The sequence below is a fragment of the Zootoca vivipara genome, chromosome 6 (genome assembly GCF_963506605.1).
Source record: "Zootoca vivipara chromosome 6, rZooViv1.1, whole genome shotgun sequence".
In the NCBI taxonomy this organism is placed as follows: Eukaryota; Metazoa; Chordata; class Lepidosauria; order Squamata; family Lacertidae; genus Zootoca; species Zootoca vivipara.
In genome coordinates, this window is record NC_083281.1 from 26,788,663 (window position 1) to 26,803,107 (window position 14,445).

At 44.2% G+C, this 14,445-nt stretch overlaps 1 protein-coding gene across 1 annotated transcript; it reads right to left on the reverse strand.

Annotated features, from left to right (window-relative positions):
* Positions 1–14,007, reverse strand: LOC118086682 (neural cell adhesion molecule 1). The gene is made up of 9 exons (XM_035118603.2): positions 13,864–14,007; positions 11,823–11,912; positions 8,090–8,302; positions 7,194–7,340; positions 6,302–6,442; positions 5,705–5,895; positions 4,295–4,388; positions 2,587–2,761; positions 1–1,210 (listed from the first exon to the last, which is right to left on the reverse strand). Exons 1-9 carry the CDS (start codon positions 13,901–13,903, stop codon positions 1,150–1,152), a joined length of 1,152 nt encoding a protein of 383 aa, XP_034974494.2. The 5' UTR covers positions 13,904–14,007; the 3' UTR covers positions 1–1,149.
* Between the last annotated feature and the right edge of the window lie 438 nt (positions 14,008–14,445).

Here is a 14,445-nt window from a genome sequence, read left to right on the forward strand (position 1 = left end):
CAGGTTCCAATTTTGAAGTTTTATTGAGATTCAGGATCAGGGATGATGGAGAAGAGGTAACATCAGAGGAATAAAAGTTTACTCTCTAAATGGCCGTACAATTCTACGGAGAAACTCCAGAACTTTTTTGCTTGACACAAGGGCTCTGAGACAGCAGAATGAGGTGAGAATGAGGGGAAGGGGGATTTCCAGTCTGCTCCTGGTAGAGAGAAACCATGAAGGTGGGGTTGGGGAGTCTGTGGCCCTAATTCCTATCAGCCTCAGCTAGTATGGCCAGTGATCAAGGATGATGGGAGCTGTAGTCCAGCAACATTTGGAGGGTCAAAGGTTGACCCTCCCTACACTGGAGCAGTTTTCCCTCAACTTGATGCCTTACTGATGTCACTAAACTACAGAACCCATCACCGCTGACTAGGGATGGAGAAATATATCAATTTCAGTTTCTCTCAGTGTCTTGTTTATCTAATTTATCCAAAGTTCATTCCTCCATATTTCCGCATCAATTGGTGGTGATATATATATGACTCACGAAAGATCATTAGGATAAATTTCTCCCATATGCATTTTTTGTTTACAATTTGGCCTAACATGAACATTTTTGACAAGCGGCTTTACCTAATATAAGGCATAACTGCATATTAATGTATCTACACTAGTACATGCATTTTTGTACCCACTACTCAGCTGAGGCATGGCATTTCCAAAATTTGGAGACAGGCGGATTTCAAAGGATGCCTGGCTTTCCTTCTGCGTCTTGTTTTGGGAAGTGCAAATTAGGTAAGTTTGCTTTTAAATGAGAACAGAATCAAATTTCTCCCCCCAGCCCTACCCTTGACCATTTGGGCCATGGTGGCTTGGAATGATGGGAGTTGGAATCCAACATCTAGAGAGCATAGAGTTGGAGAAGGTTGCATGAGGAGGGCGTTTGGCTCCCATTCAGCTATTCTGAAAGGGAGAGTTGGGTCACTGGGCCACAGACAGGAGGGTGTTAAGGAAAAAGTGAGATAAGAGAGCCAGACACTGTTTTCTCAGCTCTCCCATATGGGAAGTCGCCTTTGTGCTTCCATTTTTGATGAAGAGCTCATCCAATCTTGGCCATGGAGTCCCATCTCCATCCCTGCACAATCCAAGGTCATTGCTGTAGACTAATCAGGCCTCAATGCCAGAAACATTCACCACTGTGCTTTTTCCTGACTTGGAGAGCATTTTCCTGTGGAAACAAATAATGGAAAGATAGCACATGGGTGAGCAGGGATAAAAATGCTTGTTTATCCAAACCATTTTTTTATCCCAACCTTCAGCTGAAAAAAAGGCTCCCAGAGCAACATACAGAGATCAAAAATAAGATAAGTCAGGTTAACCTACCCTATTTGAGGAAGCCAGTGTGGCGTAGTGCTTAAGATTGTCAGCCTAGGTCTTGGGAGAGACCAGGGTTCAAATCCCCACTTGGCCATGAGGCTCACTGGGTGATCTTGAACCATTCACCATATGTCAGCCTAGCCTACCTCAAAGGGTGATTGTGATGATAAAATGGGGAGGATAACCATGAGTGCCACCTTGGGCTCCTTGAATGAAATATAAATGTGGTAATTAAATTTCTATCAGTGGGAGAGGCACAGTTGCCATTCAAAATCAGTTGGCGGGTGGGTGTTTTTTTTTGTTTTGTTTTTTTTAAGTCTGTGACATACCGGTATATGAAAGTATACTTGTGCCAAAGAAGAAAGAAACATGTAATAAAGAACAGGGATCAATAATATAAATAGGAACAACCGGTTATAAATCTTTTTCAGATATGTCCCAATTAGCCCTGAGTCCTTGGACTAACTGAACTACCGGTACTAGATTCCAAGAATTTGTGATATACAACATAAGGTTGTGTTTGTAGAGAACAGGCTCTCGATAAAAGGAAAAGTGCTCAGCTAAAAGACCTATCCATTCTGAAGGAAATCAGCCCTGAGTGCTCACTGGAAGGACAGATCCTGAAGCTGAGGCTACAATACTTTGGCCACCTCATGAGAAGAGAAGACTCCCTGGAAAAGACCCTGATGTTGGGAAAGATGGAGGGCACAAGGAGAAGGGGACGACAGAGGATGAGATGGTTGGACAATGTTCTTGAAGCTACGAACATGAGTCTGGCCAAACTGTGGGAGGCAGTGGAATACAGGAGTGCCTGGCGTGCTCTGGTCCATGGGGTCACGAAGAGTCGGACACAACTAAACAACAACAAAAAAGACTTTTTATCGGCCACTGACACACTAGTGGAATTATTTGGACACATTCCCCAAAGCAGATGGAGAAGGTTTTCTAAGCCTCAGGACCAATTGGGACATATCTGAAAAAGTCTTAATGGTCAAAACATGTCTATAACTGATGGACCATGGAAATCACTACGAACTGCTATCACCAACATCCCAATCAGGCTGCTGTGGGTGCCAACTGAAACATGGGATGGGATCAGTAGGTGAAAGATTAGTGGAGGAAGCTCACCACTGGAGAAGGTTAAGAAGAGCTTCCCACCATTGCTATGCCAATATTTGGTCCTCATTTCCTACCATGGCTATCCTTCTCTCCCCCATACAAACTCACCCGTTGTTTTCTGTGCCTGCTCCAGAAGAGTTTTTGCCCGGGATATTGTTCCTACAGTACATCAGCAAGCCACGCTGGCGCTTGTAGTAGCAGAAGACATCCATCACCAGCAAAGCCACCAAGAGGATGATCAGCACAATGAGCACAATGATGCCAGTTCCCAAACCTTGAGTGTCTGGAAAGAGGAGAAGGACATTCATTTGCAAGAGCAGATGGGAAGGACACCAGAATGCAGGAATCCTTTCACTAGCCTTGAGCAGAGGATGACCCCATTGTGTGCAAAGGCACCGGCCAAAGGGGGAAAGCTGAGGTGAAGGTAAGTCAGCACAGACATCCTGGCATGTACTGTGGCTGTAAGAAAGACAGCCATTGGGAGCAACAGGCAGGATTGTTGGCCGGGAGTGAGACATATTGTGGTTCTCACAAGTTCTCTAGGACCTTTGATAGAGTGCAACTTCTCAAGCTGCAATTCCTTTGGACCTATATAAGATTTTATGACTGGCCCTTGATCTATTGCTTTGTTACACAAAATAATTGAGTTTATTTTATCATTTTTTAGTGAAGGGGACGGGACTGGTAGTACCTGAAAGAGATATGAGAATCTAAGCAATATAGACATTTTTATTACTGCTATAACTGAGCCAGCTTAGGTTAGTATGCTTCCATTTTATTTTATTTTATGCATGTTTTCATAAATATTTGTATAGTTTCTTCATCCTAACTATTTAATTTCAAATAAGATTTATTCCTAGGTATTTGAAGTCACCAAGGGCTATGGTTAGGAGCATGTTATGAGAAAAGCCAAATGAGATCCCTTGTGTTCAGGTTGACCAGAAGGATTGTTGATTTTGGAAAATTTATTCACAAACCTGCCACTTAATGAATTTGCTTACCGCCAGAAAGTTCTTAATTTTTAGTTGAAATCTCATTTCTTGTCATTTGAATCCATTGACTCAGGTCCTACCTACCCACCTTCTAGAGCAGAAGAAAATAAGCTTGCTCCATCTTCCATGTGACAACCCTTCAGATATTTGAAGTTGGGTGTCATATCACCTCTCAAAATAAAATAAACAAATAAATAATTGTCCAATAGCACCTTAGAGACCAACTAAGTTTGTTCTGGGTATAAGCTTTCATGTGCATGCACACTTCTTCAGATACAATGAAACAGAAGTCACCAGACCCTTATATATAGTGAGGGGGTGGGGTGGGGTTTTTTTAAGAGGGGTAGTAGGAGATGGGTGATTGACTCAATGGGCATGGTAAACCTGTTGATGACTGTTAACGACTGCAATTAGTCCTACAGGAAAAAGCAAGGGATAGTATGCAGATGACCAAAAGTAGCTTTAGCATATGTAATGAGACAAGAATCCAATATCTCTATTCAGACCAGGTCTCTCCATAGTTTTCAGTTTAGTAATAAATTGTAATCCAGCAACTTCTCTTTCCAGTCTATTTCTATATATAAGGGTCTAGTGACTTCTGTTACAGTGTATCTGAAGAAGTGTGCATGCATACAAAACCTTATACCCAGAACAAACTTAGTTGGTCTCTAAGGTGCTACTGGACATTTTTTTTAATTTTTAAATTTATTTTGACTGTGTCAGACCAACACGGCTACCTACCTGAATCTAATATCACCTCTCAGTCTTCTCTTCTCTAGGTTAGTGTCAACATTCTGACTTTAAGCCAATTGTTTGCAACTCACCTTCTTGAAGAGTAACCTTCTTTTCGCTGCTACCCTGATCATTGGCAGCTGTTATTAGCAGTTCTGAGAGATCCTCTTGTGATGTTGGCGTGAACTAGAACCAAAATTTAAAAGGAGAATTTAAGATGCATCAAAATGTGAAGTGGAATAGTATTCTGCTATGACAAGTGAAGGCACACTTATGGGGTTTTCTTTTTCCAAAACTTGCACCTGCCTTCTCGAGCCTGGTGCCCTCCAGATACTGCTAGACTACAACTCCCAGCATTCCTGACCATGGGGTTATAGTCTGAAACATCTGGAGGGCACCAGGTTGCAGAGAAGAGTGGCTTACACTGCAGGTGTCCTCAGCGACCATTGGTGGCTTCATATTCTCTCTTACTAGGGCTCAGCAGAAATAGTGATCCAGTCTAAAATTCATGAACTTAACCCAACAATTCAAGGAGGGATGGTTTCATGGAGTAGCCCCTTACCCAACTCTTGTGGGGTTGAGTTTACCCTTTCATTGTGAAGTGAACAACTGGTCAGGGCCGGCTCATCATAGACCCCCGGTGGCGCAGTGCACCATGGCGCTGGGCTGGTAAGCTGGGCGCCGGCCTGGTAAGGCGGGCGCCGCGCGGCAAAGCCGCGCAGAAACCAATTGCACCCTGTGAGGGTGGGGCGGGCGGCGGAGCGATCTCCGCCCCTCAGCACCAGGGCAAGCGATCTGCTCAAGACGGCCCTGCAACTGGTGTATGTGGTGTGTGTGTGTGTGTGTGTGTGTGATCTTTCATTAAATGTTCATCAAATGCCCTGCAGCCTCCCTGGCTGCCACCACTTCCTTATCTGCAAATGCCTCAAGGGAAAAGTTAAGCTGCTAGAACCACCAAGGGCAATTTGTCCATCTGCCTTGCCCCATGCTCCATGTCTGGGTCCTTATAAGGTGACGACGCTGCTTAAGCATTCTTGTCTTCTCTTTGCCTTTTGGAGGATGTGTTTGGTTTTTAATACTTTTGAAATGCATTGAATTGGTATACTAATCTGTAGTGTTTGTTTTTATTGCATGCCGACAGCTTCTAGCAGCCACAAGTAAGAGCTCCGAGCAAAGGTGAATAAACTGCCCCAGAAGGAGCACAACGTGCCCCCCACCAGAGGAACTACCCCTCCCCTAACACCCCATACTATGTTAGGCAAAATTGCACTCCAAAATTCATATATATTCTGACAACTGCTCCCTAAAATGCTGCTGAATTTTCATGAAGACTTAAAAAAATAAATACAAACTGATAGAGAAAAGTGGAGAATTGAATTTAAGATTGGGGGAGTGGGGATGAGGAACTGAGAGAAACTGAAACTGACCAATTTGTCATGGAATGAGTTGGCTGTTGACCAATGCTCAGGGATGATGCAAGTTGTAATCCAAAGCAGTCTTACCTCAAAGGAATACGTATGTCTGTCTTGGTCCTGCGCCACTTTCTTGATATCATCACCTGTAAAAACTTTTCCCTTCCAAGCAACGGAGACAGAGGGGGGAGGGTAAGCCCAGATGCTAAAGTTGTATTGGACAGGTGTCCCAATCTGTGTGGCGAATGGGTCACCTGTGAGGAGCTCTATCCTTGGAGCGACTGGGAAAGTAAGCCAGAGTGACAGTTTGTTACATAGGAAGCTAACTTTTGCCATTATTTTACCTCTGGATAAAACATAGTGACTGCCAAGTAATATATTTTCTGTTATTTCTGATGTACTTTGCTTTTGAAAAATTGTTTGCTGGTCTTTGGCTCTTAATAAAGAATGTGGGTATTTTCTATACTGACTGGCAGTAGCTCTCCAAGGCTTCAGGCAGGAATCTCTCTCAACCCTACCCCTTCTCTTTCCAAATCAAAAGACCCATCCACTCCTTGCTTCCTAAACTTTACCTATGGTTAGGTCTATCCACTCAGCATACAACCAAATCTACAACCCTGGCAGCCCAACATAGACCAAGGCTCCTATCTCCCAGCACTGTGCTGAGAGACCCAAAATATCTCTTACATTTAATATTGAGGGAGACAACCATGACAACAGTTTCATTCCGCTCTTTAATACTGGCCTCGCAGGTATGGACACCAGCATCTGAGGGTTGGGAGTCCTTTACCACCAATGTCCCATTTGCAAGCACAGAGACTCGTCCTCCTGCCCAGAAAGGAGAAGCAAATTAGCAGTGGTGACAGTGGGATATATATACAGGTGAAACTCAGAAAATTAGAATATTGTCGAAAAGTGCATTTATTTCAGTAATGCAACTTGTTTTTTTAATTATTTTTTTACAAATGCTTTCTTTTGGAAATTCCGCAGTAATAAAACAAATAGTTACAATAATTCAAAAATAAACATCACTATTACATTTCATTAATTACATTCCATTTATAATTGATCCACCTAATGACAAATAATTAAAATTACAACAAATAAAGACTTGACATATCTTGCTTTGCATGTCATGCATCTATCTCATATTTTAGTTTCACCTTTTAAGTTGCATTACTGAAATAAATGCACTTTTCGACAATATTCTAATTTTTCTGAGCTTCACCTGTATATGGCAGGTACATACTAGCAAAATATCATAACAAATGCCAAAAGCAAAAGGGATATCAGTTTGCATTATCCTGTACCTTATTGCTTCAAAATAAATTAGAAAGAGACTTCATTTCTTCATAAAGACATTGTCTATCCTCTCTCTGGTTCTAACCATATGTATGAGCTTAGTTATCCATTCTCTGCCCCACCCCCACCCCCAAGTTTTGTCAAATAATAACTTTGGCAGCGGTGAAGAGATGTTGCATTAATCCCTTGTCTTCTAATAGTACAGGAGAAGCAAATTAGCAGAGGTGCGAGTGGGTTTTCTATCTAGGGGCACCTTTGAACAGAATATCCTACTCACCATCTCCGATCTTACTGATTTCCTGGTTTCCAAAGGTCCACCGTACAGCCGGTGGCGGGATTCCAGTGGCTTGGCAATCAAAGGCTACACTTGTGCCCTCAACAACTTCTTTTGTAGGCTCCATGGGGGTCACAAACCTTGGTCTCTCTATGGATAGGAACGTGGGAAGTTGATTTGTACCCAGCCAAGCCATGTAGCTGACTGGCAGTACCTCTCCAGGATTTCTGGCCCCAACTGAAGACGCTAAGGATTGAACCTGGGACCTTCCAGAGGCAAATCACAACTTGGGGGTAAAAAAATCAGGGTCAGGTGGACTGGACCACTTGGTGACATCATGGTATGATGAGCTATGTACATGCTGTTCAAACCCATGGGCAGAGGGAGCCTAACCTTACCTTTTGCATTGACCTTATTGCCTGCTGTTTTTAAGGATATGATGGGGGGGACAGAGAGTGGTTTAACAGTTAATCTGTCTTCACAAGAAAATCTGGGAACTGTGGCTCGGGGGGGGGGGATGGGACCTCCTAACAGTAGTTTCGTAGCACTTTAAACATATGGCGTAAACGTGACCTGTGGTGTGTTAATTTCACCTAACACGCCCAATTTATTGACCAGGACCATTTTCAATATGAGGGATGCATTCCCTAATGGGCAAGTTTCCATGGTCTACATGGCAAGCGAGGCCAGAGGCAAGAATTGGGGCAAATGTAGATGAGCCAGTCAACCAAGAGACATTATCACATTTCAGTAAGGAGAGAGCCCCTGAGGTTGCGTGGCCTTGGGGGGTCCCAAGGGCCAGATAGAGAGGCCTGATCCATCCCCTCCTCCCTGGATCTGAGGTTCTCGATCCCTGTTCAGGCATATTGCAGGAACGCTGATAGAATAATGTCACTTACGAACCACACGGATTCTGATCTGGGTAGCTGCCGTGTCTCCAGATTCAAAGTCCCCTTTGCAGGTGAAGATCCCTCCTGCCTGTGGATCAGGAAGAGTCATCTCCAGCCCCTTAGACTGCTCATCAATAGGCCGCAATGTGTACAGCTCCGAATCCTCGATGTCGGCATCCTCTGGGTCAGTCCAGGTCAAGGTAGCTTCCCCACCTGCTCTCACTGACATGCAGAGGAATTAAAATGCACAATTAATAGATCGCCCAGATGGGGTGGTAGCAAGGGAGGGAGGGATGATGAGAAACCTGGCCTGATTGATAGGGCTATCCATCAAATCAGGGGTTGCTAAGAGGGTTGCCAAACCTTCAGGGATGACCTGAAATCTTCATGTTTGCCTGCCTCCACTCTGGGGGCAGGAGGAAGGCTTGTATCTCTAGGCACGTACGACTGCCTTAAAAGGGTTTAGTTTTTTTTTTAAAAAAAAAGCCCTGTTCAGGGAGGCTTTTAATGTTTAATAGATTATTGTGTTTTATTTTTCTGTTGGAAGCCACCCAGAGTGGCTGGGGAAACCCAGCCAGATGGGCGGGGTATAAATAATAAATTATTATTATTATTTATTATTATTATTATTTTATGAGAGAGAGAGAGAGAGAGAGAGAGAGAGAGAGAGAGAGAGAGAGAGAGAGAGAGAGAGAGAGAGAGAGAGAGAGAGAGAGAGAGAGAGACTGCAGGCACCTGCTGCAAATGATTGCCTAGATCTCTGCGAGGGGTTCTGCCCTCCTCCACTCCCTCCCCACTTCTGCCAATTAACCTCCATTTCAACAGCTCAGTGATGGGAGGTAGCACAGAGGAAGAAAAAGGACTGGGCTGGGCTCAGGATAAAGAGAGGGTTATGAGTTTGCATGCACACCTGGAGCAAGGTGTAGAGCTCTGGATGCGGGTGAAGCAGGTGGAAAGCAGGAGGAGGAATGCAGCCCTGCTGCCTCCGGGGTGTGTGTGTGTGTGTGTGTGTGTGTGTGTGAGAGAGAGAGAGAGAGAGAGAGAGAGAGAGAGAGAGAGAGAGAGAGAGAGAGAGAGAAGAGAAGAGAGAATAGGAGTGTATACAACAGTTTCTCTGTTTTGCAAACATGTCCACAGGCCCCCCCAAAGTTGGCAGCCCTTCCAACAAATGAATGGAGAGTTGTATAAGAGAAAAGTTGTGTACACACATACACACTATCTTAAAAAGTTGGATGAATGGGTGGGTTGTTGTTTTAAAGAAAGTCCAGATTTTCACCAAAACAGGAGCCACTCTGCTCTAGAAAGGGCAGTGACTATGTAGTTGTCAAACATATCCAATCATCTATTGAGGACCGAAGCTATGTACAATTAAAGTCTGCACAAATCCCACCAAGGATCCTAGGAAGCAACAGGGATTACCCCTTACAGAGCTACAATTCCCAGCTTCCTTAACAGTTCCCATTATTCTTTGGGGCGGGTGGGGGGGGGGATATGATTTAAATGCATACATGTGTACACAACTTGAGTGCAGGTGGGGAAGGAAGAGGTTCTGTGAATTTTAAACAAAAGGAAATGTGCAGATAGAACAGCGAGCGGCTGGGAGCCTGTCCCACCTCCAAGCCCTCTTCCTGTCTCCCCAAAGCCACAAACAATTGGACTTTAAAAAACAAACAAACCAGATGCTGTATGGTTATTTAAATATATCAGCAGCAAACATGATTTTAACAGACCACACACACACACCCAGAAGCCGGCTGGGAGAGAGGCCAAACTGGCAATGCAAGCAACGTCCAGTGTGGAGGGAAGCAGGTGTGTCGTCTGAAGGGCCACGTCAGACCATTGCTCTATTTAGCTCAGTGCTGCCTACACTGACTGGCAGCCGCTCTCCGGGGACTCAGATGTGAGGTGAGCTTTCCCTGCCCTATCTCGAGATGCTGGGGGTTGAAGCTGCTTGCCGAAGATGTGCTCTGTCGCTGTGCTATGGACCTTTCCAATAGGAAGCTTCCTTATACCAACTCAGATCATTGGTCTGTCTTGCTCATTACTGTCTATCCCAGGGACTGGGAGCCTGAGGTCTTGCAGATGTTGTTGGGCTACAATGCCCATCATCTCTTGACTACTGGCCATGCTGGCTGTGGATCATGGGAATTAGAGTCCACAAAAGGAGAACTGGTGCAAGTTCATTTGGCAAAGGCATTGAAGAAGCCACCATGGTGAGTCCCACAGGCCTATAGATTACAGGTGTATACAGAGGCATCCCTTAGCTTTACGCATGCATAGAATTTAAGGGCTCACCCACACTTCTGTTTTTCCTGCGATTCCTTCCATTTGGCCCATGATTCCTAGGCATGGGTCCAAGAGGTTTCTTTTTATGGGTCCCGCTGCTTTTCCTGGGAAAACCTGCTGTTTACCGCTGAAATGAAACAAATGCTGATCTTCTGCTGCAAACCCATTTGTTCTCATTGAGCAGTAAGCAGCCGGTTTTGCCCAGGACAAAAGAAAAAGAACCTCTCCTTCCCTTTCCAACTCTACAATTATGTGATAATCACAGGGCAAACAGGACTGTGGATGTGCCCTAAGTCCTGTTCACGGAGGGAAAGTCACCCTGCGCCATCAGGGTGGAAGAAGAGGATAATAATAATAATAATAATAATAATAATAATAATAATAATAATAATTTATTTATACCCCGCCCATCTGGCCGGGTTCCCCCAGCCACTCTGGGCGGCTTCCAACCAAACATTAAAATACAGCAATCAAACATTAATGTTAAATGTTAAAAATGTTAAAAGGATGCTCATTCTTATCAGGCTTTGTCAAGGTTGAGCTTTTCCTGCACATACGTCCTTGACGCACCTCCTTAATGCAGGCTGGGTAAGCAGATTCCCCTAACAATATCTTTAGAGTTGGAAGGGAACCCGGGGGTCATCTAGTCCAACCCCTTCAATGCAGGAATCTTTTGTCCAATGTGTTGGGAATTATAGGGCACAGAACTACCTAAGCTGTACAGAAACTTATTCATGTATGCTACCACAGCGGCAAGAATGTTACTTGCCCAGAAATGGAGAGAAGCAGAAGTCCCAGCAAAGGCAGAATGGATACAAAACCTTATGGAATATTCAGAAATGGCGAAACTTACCGGAAGATAACAAACTTTTTATATATATAAAAGAATTGAAATGTTCTATTGAATATTTACAGATTAATTGTAAACAGATAAGAACATGGGCAGGGTTATTGTATTAACCTGCAGTTTTATATAAGAGTATATATTTAAAGTAGATAAATAAAAGAGCAAACTAATTTAATTTGAAGAAGATATTAAAAATAAATTTAAGGAACCACAGAAAGAGGGGAAAGGAAGACAAGTTTTAAAATGTTAAAATGATTGTAAAACTAGTGAAAAGTATAAACCTGAAAAGCATAAATAATTTTTTTTAAAAAAAATGGGGGGACTTGAACCCATGACCCTGAGGTGAAGAGTCTCATGCTCTTCCGGCTAAGCTATCCTAGACAGTCTGGGTAAGGGGAATCAACCAATTCCCCACTGCTGGTCTCCATTGACTGGCAGCAGCTCTCTCAGGTTTCAGGCAAGGAAGAGATGCTGGGGTTTTGAACCCAGGGCTTTCTGCATGCAAGCAGGTGCTCTGCCACTCAGATCACCCTGCAGGGGCCCGAAATACTGTGCTGTCTCCTGCTTTGATGCATATTCGTGCATACACTCTCCATTATCCGCTTTCACCTTTGCACAAGAAATACGTTTTCTCGCCCAGCTGCACATCCCCGTTGCCGGGAATGATCTCCAGAGACGTCTTGGCAGAGTGAACAGCCCCTAGGAAGAGGAAAGAAGAACATTGTTTGGTCCAATCACAAGGCAAAGTCATTTTTAGCTCAGAGCATCTAGTCAGGGCTGGCCGACCAGCACAAGCAAGCGTTCCAAGCAGCCACAGCCAGTGGCAATAGTGTTTAGGGCACCACTTAAGCAGCAGATTATTCAAGAGGCATCCCCCTCATGATCCTCGGCAACCTCACCATAATGACAGGGTGTAGCTTTATAATTGCAACAACAAAACATGCCCTGGACCACTTTAGAGTCCAGTAAAAGTAAAAATGATGGGTCGGTTATCTACATTTCAGTCGCTACACTGGTGAGTCAGCTAAATGTAAACACGGGGTAAATAATTCAAAAGGGGGAGAAAGTGTGCTTTCTTTGACCCCACTCACACCATACATTTAAAGCATTATGATACAGCGGTACATCGACTTCCGACCTTCGGAAGTCGAAAAATTCGTAAGTCGAAGCCAATAGGGGGATTTTAAAAATTCCTAAGTCGAAAAAATCCTATCTAAACCGCATCCAAAATGGCAGATGGAACTCTGTTTGTAACTCGAAACATTCGTAGGTCGAGTCATTCGTAAGTCGAGGTACCACTGTATCACTATAAACATTCCCTCAAAGAATTCTAGGAGCTGTTGTTTGTTAAGGTGCTGAGTTGTTAGGAAAGGCTAATTCCCCCGCTGGAGCTACATTTCCCAGAGTGCTTTATCATTCCCTCTTCCCATGGACCTCTGGCCTCTGGGAACTGTAGTTCTGGGGTGTCTCTTAACAACCCTCAACCAAGTATGCTTTCCAGGAATCTGGAGCTGGGGAAAAGCATGACCATTATAAGGGACATGATACTGTTTTGATTGTATAGTGCAGTTGGAACCTAAGTCATGTCAATTAATTTCACTGGGTCTACCCTGACTAGGACTAGCATTGACTAGAACCCAAAATAGGTGTTGACTCATTCAAAACTATCCTGTTAGGCATTTAGAAAGCAGCAGCAGCAGCAGCAGCAGCAGCAGCAGCAGTAATTTGCAGTTAGGAAAACGAAGCAAAACATTTGCTTGCAAGTTTGAGCTAGGACAAATGGCTGTTCAGCTGCCATCTCCAGTTAGCAGGATTGGAGAGCAAGTAACAGGGGAAAACCTTTTTCTGCCTTAGATGCTGGAGAGTACCTTAGCTGCCAGTCAGAGCAGACATTGCTGGGTTAGATGGACAAACTGGCCTGGTAATCAAAACAAAATTAAAAAAAATTCTTTCCAGTAGCACCTTAGAGGCCATCTAAGTTTGTCATTGGTATGAGCTTTCATGTGCATGCACACTTCTTCAGATACACTGAAACAGAAGTCACCAGACCCCTATATATAGTGTAATATTCCTAGATTTTCTAGAGTTAGATTACTTGCAGAAGCCTTCAGTCTATCATGAACTCATCCTCTGACTGTACTTACATAGCCCAAATGCCCAGGCAGCCAACGCTATCCCCATGCAAGAAGGAAACATTGTTGGGCTTAAGAGGACCCCCCAAAGTACAACTGGGGCAGGGAGGTTGGAGGGGTAGGAAATATACCATAGATTAGAAGGCGAGAGAAGTCTGATTAGGGCCATGCATGGTCGGTAGCCACAAAGCACTGAGGAAAATTGGAGGAAAGATAATGGGAGAAGGGGAGAAGGTACGCCAGACTGGCTGGGACCTTGAAGAGGGGCACTCCACACTGCAATATTTTGTTGCAAGTCTCACTTGCTCCATTAAAAAAAAAAGTCATAAAGAGGAAGGAACAAAATAGCCAAAGAGCTAATACCAAGGGACTGTGGGGGGTGCAGTCTAGACACCCACAAACTCCCTTCATGGAACAGGACCCTTTCTTTCTTTCTTTCTTTCTTTCTTTCTTTCTTTCTTTCTTTCTTTCTTTCTTTCTTTCTTTCTTTCTTTCTTTCTTTCTTTCTTTCATCTTACCTGCTGCAAACATGAAAATGAGGAATCTCCCTGGTTCCATCTTTAAAAGGTGGAGATAGCAATTGGGCTCCTTTGCCTTTCAGCACCAGCAGTTTGGAACAGGGACTCCTGAGTCCTGGGCTATTTATAAGGCTTTCTCGCCCGCCCACCCACCACCCTCCCTCCCCCTCCCACCTTTTTCTTTCCTCCTCCCAGCTGTGTGCCCCTGTGGCATCAGTGGGGGGGGGGAGGAAAAGGGTTGGAGCAGGAAGTCAGGGTGGGAGGGGAGACAGAAAATAGGAAGATTTGTGTACATGCACGCTTGTGCAGGCATGTGGATATGCATTTCCAAATGTGCATTTGCCTATATTTCAGCAAACTCAGGTGCTCAGCTACAATGGCTACCTAGTCAAAACAGTACCATTAAGATGCAGCATGCTCAAGTGGGAGAACTCCAAGATTTGGAGGAGGAAGAGAGGGGGGGGGATTCAAACTAGAATAACTCAATGAGGATTGAGCATAATCCATTGCCACAGAATGCTGAGTGTTTGCTAGAGGAGGGTGGAATTAGGGGTGGCAGAATGGAATGGGATAAACTCAAAA

Excerpts from the sequence above, each read along its gene's own strand:
- LOC118086682 (XM_035118603.2), bottom strand. The coding sequence starts at position 13,903 with ATGGAACCAGGGAGATTCCTCATTTTCATGTTTGCAGCAG. Across the intron at positions 8,303-11,822 it reads AACGTATTTCTTGTGCAAAG|TGAGAGCAGGTGGGGAAGCT; the intron begins GTGAAAGCGGAT and ends TCTGCATGTCAG. Across the intron at positions 1,211-2,586 it reads GCAGGCACAGAAAACAACGG|GAAAATGCTCTCCAAGTCAG; the intron begins GTGAGTTTGTAT and ends TTGTTTCCACAG.